Consider the following 15,743-nt stretch of genomic DNA (forward strand, 5'->3'; position numbering starts at 1 on the left):
GAAGGGGCAGAGTGAGAGGGAGACAAAAAAGGTGAGAGGAACAGGGAGAGAAAGGTGACAAAGACGGAGAGAGAGGGACAGGAACATGCAGCCGAGAGACAGCAAGTGCGGTGACAGAGAGAGAGGGGCAAAGAGAGAGAAGAGATAGCGACACAGAGAGCAAGTGACAGAAGGAAAGATGTGACTGAGAAAGACAGAAACACATGCAGCAGACAGACAGAATGAGAGGTGACAGAGAAACAGGGCTACAGAGAGACAGGAGAGACAGCAGCACAGAGGGACAGATGGAGAGGCATGACTGAGAAAGAGAGAGAGTGTGGCATGTGACAGAGACAGAGAGAGAGAGAGAGAGAGAGAGAGACAGAGAGAGAGAGAGAGAGACAGAGAGAGTGAGAGAGAGAAAGAGAGAGAGAAAGAGAGAGAATCAGACAGACATGCAACAAATGGAGATGAAATGATGTCACACAAGGAGAGAGAGAGAGAAGAGAGAGATGTGCTGCGGGAATGCACAAAGAGAGGCAAAGGGAAATATACCACAGACACAAAGTGAGATATAAAGCAGGAAAGGTCACAGTGCTGCCTCATACAGGCAGGTTAAGCAGCCATTCCTTCTGGACCAGGAACTACCTCCATGAGACTTTCTGTAGAACGACAGGACACAACGTTTCTGACACCCAGCATCACAGCATCTTTGTGATCCTGCACAATCCTGGTCCGACTCACACACCTTCCCAAAAGTGCAGTTACACACACGGGCAAGATGGTCTGGGCGTGGGCACTGCCCGTCGTCTTCCATTGGGAGAAAAGAGAGAGACAGAACCGCACGGGGTTAGACACAGAGTAATGCTCCCTCCACATTGTCCCCATTAAACACTCCCAGGACAGGGACAGCACGGGGTTAGACACAGAGTAATGCTCCCTCCACATTGTCCCCATTAAACACTCCCAGGACAGGGACAGCACGGGGTTAGACACAGAGTAATGCTCCCTCCACATTGTCCCCATTAAACACTCCCAGGACAGGGACAGCACGGGGTTAGATACAGAGTAATGCTCCCTCCACATTGTCCACATTAAACACTCCCAGGACAGGGACAGCACGCGGTTAGATACAGAGTAATGCTCCCTCCACATTGTCCCCATTAAACACTCCCAGGACAGGGACAGCACAGGGTTAGACACAGAGTAAAGAACCCTCTACATTGTCCCCATTAAACACTCCCAGGACAGGGACAGCACGGGGTTAGACACAGAGTAAAGAACCCTCCACATTGTCCCCATTAAACACTCCCAGGACAGGGACAGCACGGGGTTAGACACAGAGTAATGCTCCCTCTACATTGTCCCCATTAAACACTCCCAGGACAGGGACAGCACGGGGTTAGACACAGAGTAAAGAACCCTCCACATTGTCCCCATTAAACACTCCCAGGACAGGGACAGCACAGGGTTAGACACAGAGTAAAGCTGTCTCTCCCCTACCCCAGCAAGTTCCCCAAGGACAGAGACAGCACATGGTGAGATACACATTGAAACACTGCTCTGTCCTGTCCCGCACCACAACCATTCAGTAACACCAGATGAACAGTGAGTGAAGCTCAGACAAGAAGAACTCACCATTTCTGAAATGCCTGAGGACACATCTTGGCCCACACGGGGTAGAGCAGCACGTGCCCCATCTGCCACAGTCGCTCTCGTTTCTACATTCCTTGCCCAGAGTTGTGTTACACACATAGCTCAGTTGACTTGCGCTTGAGCACTCTCCGGGGCTCTCACCTGGAAACACAACATTTCGATATAAGGCTCGGCTTACACACGACAGGGGGAGACCGACAGGGATTCCCCATCAGGGATACACTTGCTGTTTTCAGGAGTTCCATGGTCCACATTTACAATTGGATTAACCTACAGACTGGGGTCGACCGCATTCTGCTCCCTCCAGTCTCAGGTCACGTTTAGTCTGCTCCCTGCAGGCTCGGGACACTCTCACTCTCCTCCCTGCAGTCTCGGGTCTCTCTAACTCTGCTCCCTGCAGTCTCGGGTCTCTCTCAGTCTGCTCCCTGCAGTCTCGGGTCTCTCTAACTCTGCTCCCTGCAGTCTCGGGACTCTCTCAGTCTGCTCCCTGCAGTCTCGGGACTGTCTCTCAGTCTGCTCCCTGCAGGCTCGGGACACTGTCACTCTCCTCCCTGCAGTCTCGGGACTCTCCCAAACTGCTCCCTGCAGTCTCGGGACTCTCTCACTCTCCTCCCTGCAGTCTCAGGACTCTCTCACTCTGCTCCCTGCAGTCTCAGGACTCTCTCACTCTGCTCCCTGCAGTCTCAGGACTCTCTCACTCTGCTCCCTACAGTCTCGGGACTCTCTCACTCTGCTCCCTGCAGTCTCGGGACTCTCTCACTCTGCTCCCTGCAGTCTCGGGACTCTCTCAGTCTGCTCCCTGCAGTCTCGGGACTCTCTCACTCTGCTCCCTGCAGTCTCGGGACTCTCTCACTCTGCTCCCTGCAGTCTCGGGACTCTCTCAGTCTGCTCCCTGCAGTCTCGGGACTCTCTCACTCTGCTCCCTGCAGTCTCGGGACTCTCTCACTCTGCTCCCTGCAGTCTCGGGTCTCTCTCAGTCTGCTCCCTACAGTCTCGGGACTCTCTCACTCTGCTCCCTGCAGTCTCGGGTCTCTCTCAGTCTGCTCCCTGCAGTCTCGGGACTCTCTCAGTCTACTCCCTGCAGTCTCAGGACTCTCTCAGTCTGCTCCCTGCAGTCTCGGGTCTCTCTCACTCTGCTCCCTGCAGTCTCGGGTCTCTCTCACTCTGCTCCCTGCAGTCTCGGGACTCGCTCACTCTCCTCCCTGCCGTCTCGGGTCTCTCTCAGTCTGCTCCCTGCAGTCTCGGGACTCTCTCACTCTGCTCCCTGCAGTCTCGGGACTCTCTCTCAGTCTGCTCCCTGCAGTCTCGGGTCTCTCTCTGTTTGCACCCTGCAGTCTCGGGTCTCCCTCACTCTGCTCCCTGCAGTCTCGGGACTCTCTCAGTCTGCACCCTGCAGTCTTGGATCTCTCTCTGTCTGCACCCTGCAGTCTCGGGTCTCTCTCAGTCTGCTCCCTGCAGTCTCGGGTCTCTCTCAGTCTGCTCCCTGCAGTCTCGGGACTCTCTCAGTCTGCACCCGGCAGTCTTGGGTCTCTCTCTGTCTGCACCCTGCAGTCTCGGGACTCTCTCACTCTGCTCCCTGCAGTCTCGGGACTCTCTCACTCTGCTCCCTGCAGTCTCGGGACTCTCTCAGTCTGCACCCTGCAGTCTTGGGTCTCTCTCTGTCTGCACCCTGCAGTCTCGGGTCTCTCTCAGTCTGCTCCCTGCAGTCTCGGGACTCTCTCACTCTGCTCCCTGCAGTCTCGGGTCTCTCTCTGTCTGCACCCTGCAGTCTCGGGTCTCTCTCTGTCTGCTCCCTGCAGTCTCTGGATTCTCTCAGTCTGCTCCCTGCAGTCTCGGGACTCTCTCAGTCTGCACCCTGCAGTCTCGGGTCTCTCTCAGTCTGCTCCCTGCAGTCTCGGGTCTCTCTCAGTCTGCTCCCTGCAGTCTCGGGTCTCTCTCACTCTGCTCCCTGCAGTCTCGGGTCTCTCTCACTCTGCTCCCTGCAGTCTTGGGTCTCTCTCAGTCTGCACCCTGCAGTCTCGGGTCTCTCTCAGTCTGCTCCCTGCAGTCTCGGGTCTCTCTCAGTCTGCTCCCTGCAGGCTCGGGTCTCTCTCTGTCTGCTCCCTGCAGGCTCGGGTCTCTCTCTGTCTGCACCCTGCTGTCTCGGGTCTCTCTCTGTCTGCACCCTGCAGTCTCGGGTCTCTCTCAGTCTGCTCCCTGCAGTCTCGGGTCTCTCTCAGTCTGCTCCCTGCAGGCTCGGGTCTCTCTCTGTCTGCTCCCTGCAGGCTCGGGTCTCTCTCTGTCTGCACCCTGCTGTCTCGGGTCTCTCTCTGTCTGCACCCTGCTGTCTCGGGACTCTCTCACTCTGCTCCCTGCAGTCTCGGGTCTCTCTCAGTCTGCACCCTGCAGTCTCGGGTCTCTCTCAGTCTGCTCCCTGCAGTCTCGGGTCTCTCTCTGTCTGCACCCTGCAGTCTCGGGTCTCTCTCTGTCTGCACCCTGCAGTCTCTGTTGTGCTGAACTATCTTGCCCCAGACCATTCCCCTACTGACACTCTGTCAGACCATAATCCTTACCTTGCCTGAATGAGGAGACACATTTCTTGCCACATCCAATCTCACAGCACTGTTCATAGGAAGGACAATCATCATCATCCTCACACGATCGAGTCCGGTTTTTCTTGCAGAGAAAAGACACACGGGAATGTTCTGGGCATTTCTTTCGCAAAACTGAAGGAGAGAACGGGTTTTCACTTGGTCAATTTGTTTACATACGGTGTAATCTTTCCACTGTCCTCTATCAAACACTCCCACCACACGGACAGAGTGGGATTAGATACAGAGTAAAGCTCCCTCTACAGCGTCGACTCATCAAACACTACCAGGATAGAGACACCATGCTCATAGGTACAGTGTAAAGCTCCCTCTACATTGCTCACATTGGCCCTGTTCAGCTCACTCGGGATTATCAGACAAACCTGTGGGAAGCAATGCAGTGATGGATACTCACATTTCCTGATGAATGTTGGGACACATTTCCCACCGCAGCCCTTGGCCAGGCAGCACCTCTGCCACACGTCGCACTGCGTGTCGTTCTTGCAGTCTTTTCCCAGGGTCGTGTTGCACAACATCGTCAGCCTCCTTGCAATGGGACAGGTTCTGTTCTCTGTGAAGACAAACACAGGGAGATGGGGGATAGAATCAGACAACAGATAAACACCCCACTCTCCCATCTCTCTGACAGAAGGGAGCCCAGTGCCTTGTGAAGGAAGCTGGGAATTGGAGAGAGGGTGGGACAACTCAGCCTTCACAACACCACTCCATGATCTGCCGCAGTACACCAGACAGCTCACACACAATTCCTCTCTCTTGGCCTGCAGTGGGAACAGAGAAAGGACTGAGGAGAGACAGACGACTTAACTGAGATGTAACAGAGGCATCAGACAGACCACAACATCCAAACAGCGTGCACTCATATTCCCGGAGAGTAGGACACTGTGTGTTTCACACCACAATCCCTCTCTAACCCAGGGACAGGGATTGGGAACAGGATCCCTGTCTGTTTCACACCACAATCCCTCTCTAACCCAGGGACAGGGATTGGGAACAGGATCCCTGTCTGTTTCACACCACAATCCCTCCCTGACGCAGGGACAGGGATTGGGAACAGGATCCCTGTCTGTTTCACACCACAATCCCTCTCTAACCCAGGGACAGGGATTGGGAACGGGATCCCTGTCTGTTTCACACCACAATCCCTCCCTAACCCAGGGACAGGGATTGGGAACGGGATCCCTGTCTGTTTCACACCACAATCCACCTCTAACCCAGGGACAGGGATTGGGAACGGGATCCCTGTCTGTTTCACACCACAATCCCTCCCTAACCCAGGGACAGGGATTGGGAACGGGATCCCTGTCTGTTTCACACCACAATCCACCTCTAACCCAGGGACAGGGATTGGGAACGGGATCCCTGTCTGTTTCACACCACAATCCCTCCCTGACTCAGGGACAGGGATTGGGAACGGGATCCCTGTCTGTTTCACACCACAATCCACTTCTAACCCAGGGACAGGGATTGGGAACGGGATCCCTGTCTGTTTCACACCACAATCCCTCCCGAACAAAGGGACAGGGATTGGGAACGGGATCCCTGTCTGTTTCACACCACAATCCCACCCTAACCCAGGGACTGGGATTGGGAACAGGATCCCTGCCTGTTTCACATCACAATCACTCCCGAACAAAGGGACAGGGATTGGGAACAGGATCCCTGTCTGTTTCACACCACAATCCCTCTCTAAACCAGGGACTGGGATTGGGAACAGGATACCTGTCTGTTTCACACCACAATCCACCCTTTACCCAAACGCAGTCCTGTTCTACCGAACCCCAATCCCTCGCTAACCTGGGAAGGGGAATCAGAGCCGGGATTCCAGGATGCCCTTGGGGAATCTGTATTCTCTGGACAGTATCTGTGTCCCTCACATTGGATGTGTTTCCCTCTCTCACACACTCTCTCTCTCTCTCTCTCTCTCTCTCTCACCTCCTGTGAAACACTTTGGGATGCATTTCTTCCCACAGCCAGCATCACAACACGAGTGGTATCCATCACAGTCCCCGTTGTCATTACAGGAACGCCCGGTGCTGATCTGACAGAACATGGAGAGGCTGTCCTCCTCTGGGCACTGGTCAGCAGGCTCTGTAAATGGGAAGGTAGGACAGACACAGTTACAGAGTCCCACACAGGGCCCTTCACATACTCCTTCACACCTTCCTCATCTCTTCCCCACCCTCCCTCCATTCCCAAACCAGGGAATGCTCATTCTACTGCCCACCCTCTGCAATAACCCTCTCACTTACTGTTGCTTCCTCCTTTCCCTCCAACTGCTCTCCTGCTCTGACAGCATCACTTTCCCCTTTCCGTGGTGATAAACTCCTGAAAACCTTTTATCTCTTGGGTTATCACATCCCTTTATCCCCGATCAGTTCCTCAATCTGTCAATGTGCCTCCTCAACATCGCTGCTGTACCTGCCTCCACCACCACCCCCTGACAGCATATTCCACATACTGACCCCACTCTGTGTTCAACAAATCTGCCTCCCACTGTCTCCCCTTTTACCCCAAATCTGTGCTCCTCTAGTCATTGACATTTCTGTCCTGGGAAAGTAAAACTGACCAGGCGATACATTCTGTTTGTAAGAGATGAACCTTCTATCAGGTCGACTCTCATCCTTTCCATGTTCACGTGAAAACAAACCAGGCTTATTCGATCTCCCAAAACACATCACCTCACATTTGTTCAGATTACACTCCATCTGCCATCTCTTCACCCAATCCTCCGGTCTATCTCCATCCTGCTCTGTCCTCGGGCAATCCTCCTCCATATCTACAGCTCCCCCTAACCCTGTGTGACGTTCACTAACATATTCATCGGGCCACCTTCATTCTCCTCCTATATATCTGGTAAATGGCAAGGTGGGGGTCACAGCACAAATCCCTGTGGGACACCACCCATCACAGTTCTCCAGTCCCTTTCACTGCTACTCTCTGTGCTTCTGTCACTGAGCCAGTTGTGGATCCATCTTACCAGCTCTCTGTGGATCCCGTGTATATTCACCTTCTGTTCTGGTTTACCATGAGAGACCTTGTCAAAGGCCTTGGTACAATCCCTATCCACAATACCCACTGGCCTGCCCTCACCAATCACCTTTCTCACTTTCTCAAAAATACAGGCTCAGTCAAGCTTGTGAGACACAGCTGTACCTGTACAAAGCTACCTTTCCGGTTGCTAACAAGGCTATATGTTTATCCCGGAATGCTGGAGCGGGACTTACATCCCGGTGTCCACACCACAGCGGGTCTAGCCTGACAAAGCCCTGCCCTCCCATGCGAAGGAGACCCCGTCACTGAATGTCCTCTGACCTGCTGGGGGAGCATAGGTTGGGGGTGAGAGGGGCTTACTTCTCGCAAACCACTGTGACACACATCGAGGTCCACATTCCGTGTTACAGCACGATGCCCAGTGACCACAGGAATCGTCTCCATCGCAGGGAGCGGTGAAGTTCATCCGACAGACATAATGCAGTCTGGTCGTGTCCGGACATGTGGATCCTTGGCCTTTAGGAGACACTGAGAGAGAGAGAGAGAAGAACAGCCTTCACCACAACTGCTGATCCAACAGAGACCCTTCCCTGGGAAACATCTCTCACAGACAGCAGAGAAACAGGAGCTAGAGAGGGTGGCAGAGATAGGGAGAGGTACAGGGGCTGGAGGGGGTTACAGAGATAGGGAGGGGGGGGTGTAGGGGGTTACATAGATAGGGAGGGGGTGTAGGGGGTTACAGAGATAGGGAGGGGGCTTTAGGGGGTTACAGAGATAGGGAGGGTGTGTAAGGGGTTACAGAGATAGGGAGAGGGTGTAGGGGGTTACAGAGATAGGGAGGGGGTGTAGGGGGGTTACAGGGATAGGTAGGGGGTGTAGGGGGTTACAGAGATAGGGAGGGGGTGTAGGGGGTTACAGAGATAGGGAGGGGATGTACGGGGGTACAGAGATAGGGTGAGGTGCAGGGACTGGAGGGGGTTACAGAGACAGGGAGGTGGTGTAGGGGGGTACAGAGATAGGGTGAGGTGCAGGGACTTGAGGGGGTTACAGAGACAGGGAGGGGGGGTGTAGGGGGTTACAGAGATAGGGAGGGGGTGTACGGGGGTACAGAGATAGGGTGAGGTGCAGGGACTGGAGGGGGTTACAGAGACAGGGAGGTGGTGTAGGGGGGTACAGAGATAGGGTGAGGTGCAGGGACTTGAGGGGGTTACAGAGACAGGGAGGGGGGGTGTAGGGGGGCTACAGAGATAGGGAGGGGGTGTAGGGGGGTTACAGGGACAGGGAGGGAGTGTAGGGGGGTTACAGAGATAGGGAGGGGGAGTAGTGGGGTTACAGAGATAGAGAGGGGGTGTCGGGAGTTGCAGAGATTGGGAGGGGGTGTCGGTGGTTACAGTGATAGGGAGGGGGTGTCGGGAGTTACAGAGACAGGGAGGGGGTGAAGGGGCTGGAGGATGTTACAGAGATAGAGAGAGGTGTAGGGCCTGGCGGGGGTTACAGAAGTAGGTGGGGTGTAACAGCCAGAGGCGGGTACAGATATGATTGGATTTGAAGACAATTATGGTGTGTGTACAGCAGGAGGCAGTATTGCACAGCGAGCCATTGGGTGTTGCCAATCCCACATGGTGGTGTGTGAACCAGACTCAGTGTGTGACACTCAGGATTGGATGGGGGAACAGAGATCGGAGAGACCGCAGTGTTTCACAATGAGCTGAACACCATGGAAGATGGGAATGGTGAGGTTAGTCAGGAGAGGAATGTGAGAATTGAGTCTGAGACAGACAGCTCTCTCTCCCACCCAGATACAGTGACGTGGCTCTGAGGGGATCTCTCCTCCTTACCTCCAGGCTTGAAGCTCATGATACATCTCCTCCCACATCCAGTCTCACAACACTTTTGCCAGATATCACAGTCGTCATCAGTGGAACATTGAGAGCCCAGTTTCATCTGACAAATGGGCTGGAGACGAGATTCTGCTGGACATTCAAAGGCTTCCTCTGTGGGGAAAGCATGACTCTGAGCTCAAACTAAACTGCTGCTGGACAGGGTTAACAGTTCACAACATCAAGGAGACCATTCAGATCATCTGGCCTGCAACAATCGCTCAATAACATCATTGCTGATCCACCACAGGGACAGTACTTTCTGGTCATCTCCCCTCACACCCACATTCTGTTTACATCTCGCACTCACACGAACCACTTTGCTCTCCACCACACCCAGGGAAGACTCTCCACTCGATCACAAATACAGGCACGCTGTCTCCTCTCCCTCACACACAGGAACGCTCTCTCCCTCACACACACAGGGACCACTCTCCTCTCTCACACACACACACACAGGGACCACTCTCCTCTCACACACACACACACACAGGGACCACTCTCCTCTCACACACACACAGGGACCACTCTCCTCTCTCACACATACAGGGACCACTCTCCTCTCTCACACACACACACACACACAGGGACAACTCTCCTCACACACACACACAGGGACCACTCTCCTCTCACACACACACACACACAGGGACCACTCTCCTCTCACACACACACACACAGGGACCACTCTCCTCTCTCACACACACACACACAGGGACCACTCTCCTCTCTCACATACACACAGGGACCACTCTCCTCTCCCTCACACACAGCGAGCTAACCCCTCTCCCTCACACATGAGCACCTCTCTCTTGCCTCACAGAACTGCACCTCTCTCGTACACTCTCCTCTTTGAGAGAAGAGTTCTCCCTTCCTCACCTTGCCTGTGGACCCCATAGACGCAGCGTTTGCCGCAGTTCCCGACGTTACAGCACTGCTTCCACCTTGCGCAGTCCTCGTCTACCTCACACTCCTCGGCATCGTCCCGGTCACAGATATGTTGCATCTGGAATGGTTTGGGACACTCTGCGTCTCGCTTCCCTGTGTTCGGGACAAATCCGAATTCAGTGAGAGGCTGGATGGAAATTCAGCACCGCCCTGGTTATACGGAGTATGGGATCATCCAGGGAAAAACAAGGGGAAGCCTGGAGACAAAGGGGTAGATTGGGGATGGCAGTCTGACAATGAGGAGGGAGGGTTTCACATTGGTTTCCGTTCTGGCTTGGCCGAACATGACAGCTCAGTGAGGAAGGTGAAATGGGAGTGGGGGGAGCTGCGAGTGGGGGAAACGGGAATGGGGGAATACAGAGAGGGTGGCAAATGGCTGTCAGTTTTATGAGCAGCACCTTCCAATGGGAACAAGCTGATGACAACAGGATTGGGCAGACTGGGGCTGGCTTTCCAATGGGATTTAGTAGACTGGGGGAGACTCACTCCCATTGGGAATGATCCTGAAATGGCTCTGGATGAGCTGAGACCTGGGAAGGAGTCTCCTACTGAGAGGGGACATCCTCAAACTGAATACTCTAACTGCAGGGGGCAGGGAGATTGGGTTCCTGGGACAGACAGGGGTCTCTGCCTCAGTCAGAGTGACTCCACCAGGTGTGTGCAGTGTTTGCGAAAGGAGGGAATGGGAGGGTCAGTCATCCTCACCGCGTTTGTGATACCGATGGACACATCTCTTCCCACATCCGGCCTCACAGCACGAGAGCCACAGATCACAGTCATCGTCATTTGTACACTCCTGGCCGTAGTTAACATTGCACATCGGGGTAAGGCGCCTGGCATCCGGGCAGCTCCCATTCTCTGGAGAGAAGAAGGAAAGGGAAAAGACTGGGTTAAAGCTCAGTCCGAGTCTCAGGATAAACACCTCCAGATGGACAGGATGGAAACTGAGCAAGTCTCTCTCAGTCTGCACGGTCCCCAACGATCATACACACAGCACAGTGTAAAGAATACATCCCTCCTTATTGTTTTACCCTGGAAGGAAATCTCCCTCTACACTGTCCCCATCAAACACTCCCAGGACAGGGACAGCATGGGGTAAGGTACAGAGGAAATCTCCCTCTCCACTGTCCCCATCAAACACTCCCAGGACAGGGACAGCATGGGGTAAGGTACAGAGGAAATCTCCCTCTCCACTGTCCCCATCAAACACTCCCAGGACAGGGACAGCATGGGGTAAGGTACAGAGGAAATCTCCCTCTACACTGTCCCCATCAAACACTCCCAGGACAGGGACAGCATGGGGTAAGGTACAGAGGAAATCTCCCTCTACACTGTCCCCATCAAACACTCCCAGGACAGGGACAGCATGGGGTAAGGTACAGAGGAAATCTCCCTGTACACTGTTCCCATCAAACACTCCCAGGACAGGGACAGCATGGGGTAAGATACAGAGGAAATCTCCCTCTACACTGTCCCCATCAAACACTCCCAGGACAGGGACAGCATGGGGTAAGGTACAGAGGAAATCTCCCTCTACACTGTTCCCATCAAACACTCCCAGGACAGGGACAGCATGGGGTAAGGTACAGAGGAAATCTCCCTCTACACTGTCCCCATCAAACACACCCAGGACAGGGACAGCATGGGGTAAGATACAGAGGAAATCTCCCTCTTCACTGTTCCCATCAAACACTCCCAGCACCGGGTTATATATAGAGTCATGCTCCTCTATCCCGTGTCCCCCCCATAACATCCCCCCACACCACAACCATCACCAGATGACCCCTCACCTCCTTTGAAGAATCGGAAAACACATCTTTTTCCACAGCCAGCGTCACAGCACATTTGCCAACGGTCACAGTCAGTATCAGCCTCACACTCATCTCCCAACGTCATGTTACAGACCTTGCCCAGGGTACGGCTGTGTGGGCACTGGGACTCTCCCTCTGTGTGGGCACAGATATTGAGACATTATTACAGAGCCTGTCCTGAGCATACCGCCCTCCTTTACAGACACAGGCCCCCAGACCCTTCCAAAGACAAATCCAGGGACAATAACCCACTGCACCCCACCGTCCAACCACCTCCCCATGACCACCCAAAGGCACGCCACCTCTTTCTCCAACCCTGGTTAGAGCCGGGCTCACAGACAGTGCTCCATTGCCTCCTGTGTGCTGGCTCTGGGAGCGAGGCCGCCTCCTGTAATCGCACCTCAGTGAGAGCAGAGGGTCATAGGTTTGGCCATTTCCATCAGAGTGAGAGAAATAGTGTAATAGTGTGAGTGTGAGTGAGTGTGAGTAAGTGTGAGTGAGTGTGTATGTGAGTGTGTGTGTGTGTGTGAGTGTGAGTGTGTGTGTGTGTGTGAGTCTGTGTGTGTGTGTGTGTGTGTGTGTGTGAGAGTGTGTGAGTGTGAGAGAGTGTGTGTGTGTGTGTGTGTGTGTGAGTGTGTGTGTGTGCGTGTGTGAGTGTGCGCGTGTGTGAGTGTGCGTGTGCGTGTGCGTGTGCGTGTGCGTGTGCGAGTGTGCGTGTGTGTGTGTGTATATATATATATATATATATATATGAGTGTGAGAGTGGGAGAGGGTTACTCAGTGCAGTGATACCACATTGTCCATGGGAAGACCCTCTGATAGTCTGGCTTCACACTGTCCTTACTGTGCAGTGAGCTACTGTGAACACATTTCCTCCCAGAGCCCATGTCGCAGCATTGTTCCCAGCTCCCGCAGTCCTCATCTGTCACACACGATACATTCGAATGCCTCTTCACCCGGGACGGAGCGGGGCACTCTCCTTCCTCATCTATAACACAACAACATGGAGATTACAGGAGCAGGGAAAAGGGGTGGATTGGCGGAGGCATGCCTGACAGTGGGTCACTGTTGGAGGGTCACTGCAGAGGGAGCAGGAACTGTCAGAGATTACAGGAGCAGAGAAAAATATTGGCAGTATTGTCAGTGGGTCAGTGTTGAGGCAACGGTCACCATTGGAGGGTCAGTGCTGAGGGAGCAGGCACTGCTGGGGGATCAGTGCTGAGGGAGCAGGCACTGCTGGGTGATCAGTGCTGAGGGAGCAGGCACTGCTGGGGGATCAGTGCTGAGGGAGCAGGCACTGCTGGGGGATCAGTGCTGAGGGAGCAGTCACTGCTGGGGAATCAGTGCTGAGCGAGCAGGCACTGCTGGGGGATCAGGGCTGAGGGAGCAGGCACTGCTGGGGGATCAGGGCTGAGGGAGCAGGCACTGCTGGGGGATCAGTGCTGAGGGAGCAGGCACTGCTGGGGGATCAGTGCTGAGGGAGCAGGCACTGCTGGGGGATCAGTGCTGAGGGAGCAGGCACTGCTGGGGGATCACGGCTGAGGGAGCAGGCACTGCTGGGGGATCAGTGCTGAGGGAGCAGGCACTGCTGGGGGATCAGTGCTGAGGGAGCAGGCACTGCTGGGGGATCAGTGCTGAGGGAGCAGGCACTGCTGGGGGATCAGTGCTGAGGGAGCAGGCACTGCTGGGGGATCAGTGCTGAGGGAGCAGGCACTGCTGGGGGATCAGGGCTGAGGGAGCAGGCACTGCTGGGGGATCAGGGCTGAGGGAGCAGGCACTGCTGGGGGATCAGGGCTGAGGGAGCAGGCACTGCTGGGGGATCAGGGCTGAGGGAGCAGGCACTGCTGGGGGATCAGTGCTGAGGGAGCAGGCACTGCTGGGGGATCAGGGCTGAGGGAGCAGGCACTGCTGGGGGATCAGTGCTGAGGGAGCAGGCACTGCTGGGGATCCTCTACTCCACCACATGTGAAAATAAAATAGAAATCTAAACCTCAGCCTCATCTGTGTAACTTCCAGAGTTGATTGGACTCCCTCACCCTCTGCTACTCTCTGGTTTGAACTCACCATCTGTCCAATCATATTTCCTACCAGCCGCTCTCCCAGTCCTTCCATGTCCCTTTCTATGTCCCTCTCTCATTCCTCCTTCATGTCACCCAGAGTCTGTCTACCGGATTCCTCCCCTCACTCTGTCTCATTCTTCCCTCGCCTCTCCCTTCCTCTCTAGCTCAATCTCCCAACCACTCTCACGTTCGGGCTCGGTCCTCCCTCCTTTCTCTCTCTCTCTTTCTTTTACTGTCCCATTCTCCCGGGCCTTCTCTCTCTCCCATTATCCATCTCTCCCTCTCTGTCCCATTCTGCTGGTCCTGCTCTCACTCTCTCTCTCTCTCTCCCCCATTCTCTGTCTCTCCCTCTCTCTCTCTCTGTCCAATTCTCCCAGACTCCCCCCCCCAACCCCCAGTCTTTCTCTCTCTCCCATCTTCGCAGTGCCCCCTCCTCTCTCTGCCTTTCCCTCTGTATCTCTCGCTCTGAGACCCATTCTCCTGGTCCCCTTTGCTCCCACTCTCTCCCCCATCTTCCCAGTGCCCCCTCCTCTCTCTCTCTCTCTCTCCACACCATCTCCCTCACAGTCTCACCCCCACAACGTACCATCATCCATGAAACTGGGGATACAGATATTTCCACATGTGCTCTCACAGCAGCTCTGCCAGGCATCACAGTCTTCATCTCCGCTGCAACGATCTCCGAGTTTCAGGTCACACATGGGCTCCAGGCGGTGGGGAGCAGGACAGGTATCATCACCTGGACAGCACAGAGACAGTATGGATACAGCTGTACAGAAACACACAACTCCCTCGGATCTGCTCGAGTGAGACACGAGTGGTAAACGAGGGACTCCCACGGCTCTTCCATCACTGACACACCAGCTCCACAGCCCCGGGATTCAGGAAGCCTCAGGTATTTAGGCAATTCCAGGTGAATCTCCAAATACCACATCCCCCTATCCCACGGATACACACACACACACACACACACACACACACACACACACACACACACACACACACACACACACACACACACACTCTCAGCTCCCTGCCCACACTGCCATGGACTGTCATCACCACAGCATAGGCTCTGAACAAACAGAGATACACTGATCACTTACGGCTCATGAGGAAACGAGGTACACATCTCTTTCCACAGGTGGCATTGCAGCATGATGACCAGGCATGGCAGTCAGTGTCATTCTGACACACGTCTCCCAACTTCATCTCACAGAATGGGTCCAAGCGGGTGGAGGCAGGGCACTGGGTCGCTGGAAGGAACAAAGTGACAGTCACATCAGGACATATGGAGAGGGTCACACTCCCGCAGGACAGGGACAGCATGGGGTTTAGGTACAGGGTGCAGCTCCCTCTACACTGTCCCACCATCGACCATTCCCAGGGACAGGGACAGCATGGGGTTAGATACAGGGTGCAGCTCCCTCTACATTGTCCCACCATCGACCATTCCCAGGGACAGGGACAGCATGGGGGTTAGGTACAGGGTGCAGTTCCCTCTACACTGTCCCACCATCGACCATTCCCAGGGACAGGGACAGCATGGGGTTAGATACAGGGTGCAGCTCCCTCTACATTGTCCCACCATCGACCATTCCCAGGGACAGGGACAGCATGGGGTGAGGTACAGGGTGCAGCTCCCTCTACACGATCCCACCATCGACCATTCCCAGGGACAGGGACAGCATGGGGTGAGGAACAGGGTGCAGCTCCCTCTACACTGTCCCACCATCGAACATTCCCAGGGACAGGGACAACATGGGGGTTAGCTACAGGGTGCAGCTCCCTCTACACTGTCCCACCATCGACCATTCCCAGGGACAG

General features: G+C 54.7%; 1 protein-coding gene across 1 annotated transcript in view; it reads right to left on the reverse strand.

The window, feature by feature from the left end:
• The window catches only part of LOC132814034 (multiple epidermal growth factor-like domains protein 6), a gene marked incomplete at its 3' end in the record, with an annotated part of 29,554 nt that overhangs the window by 9,454 nt on the left and 4,357 nt on the right, over positions 1–15,743 (reverse strand). Inside the window, exons 6-18 of the mRNA XM_060823352.1 lie at positions 15,023–15,172; positions 14,503–14,655; positions 12,701–12,844; positions 11,836–11,991; positions 10,751–10,903; positions 9,977–10,138; positions 9,056–9,211; positions 7,578–7,745; positions 6,159–6,314; positions 4,621–4,776; positions 4,188–4,340; positions 1,618–1,776; positions 628–789 (exon numbers count right to left, since the gene is read on the reverse strand). Coding sequence (XP_060679335.1) covers positions 628–789; positions 1,618–1,776; positions 4,188–4,340; positions 4,621–4,776; positions 6,159–6,314; positions 7,578–7,745; positions 9,056–9,211; positions 9,977–10,138; positions 10,751–10,903; positions 11,836–11,991; positions 12,701–12,844; positions 14,503–14,655; positions 15,023–15,172 — 2,028 coding nt within the window. The remainder of the gene's footprint in view (positions 1–627; positions 790–1,617; positions 1,777–4,187; positions 4,341–4,620; positions 4,777–6,158; positions 6,315–7,577; positions 7,746–9,055; positions 9,212–9,976; positions 10,139–10,750; positions 10,904–11,835; positions 11,992–12,700; positions 12,845–14,502; positions 14,656–15,022; positions 15,173–15,743) is intronic.

This window comes from Hemiscyllium ocellatum, unplaced genomic scaffold (genome assembly GCF_020745735.1).
Source record: "Hemiscyllium ocellatum isolate sHemOce1 unplaced genomic scaffold, sHemOce1.pat.X.cur. scaffold_640_pat_ctg1, whole genome shotgun sequence".
NCBI classification, from domain to species: domain Eukaryota; kingdom Metazoa; phylum Chordata; class Chondrichthyes; order Orectolobiformes; family Hemiscylliidae; genus Hemiscyllium; species Hemiscyllium ocellatum.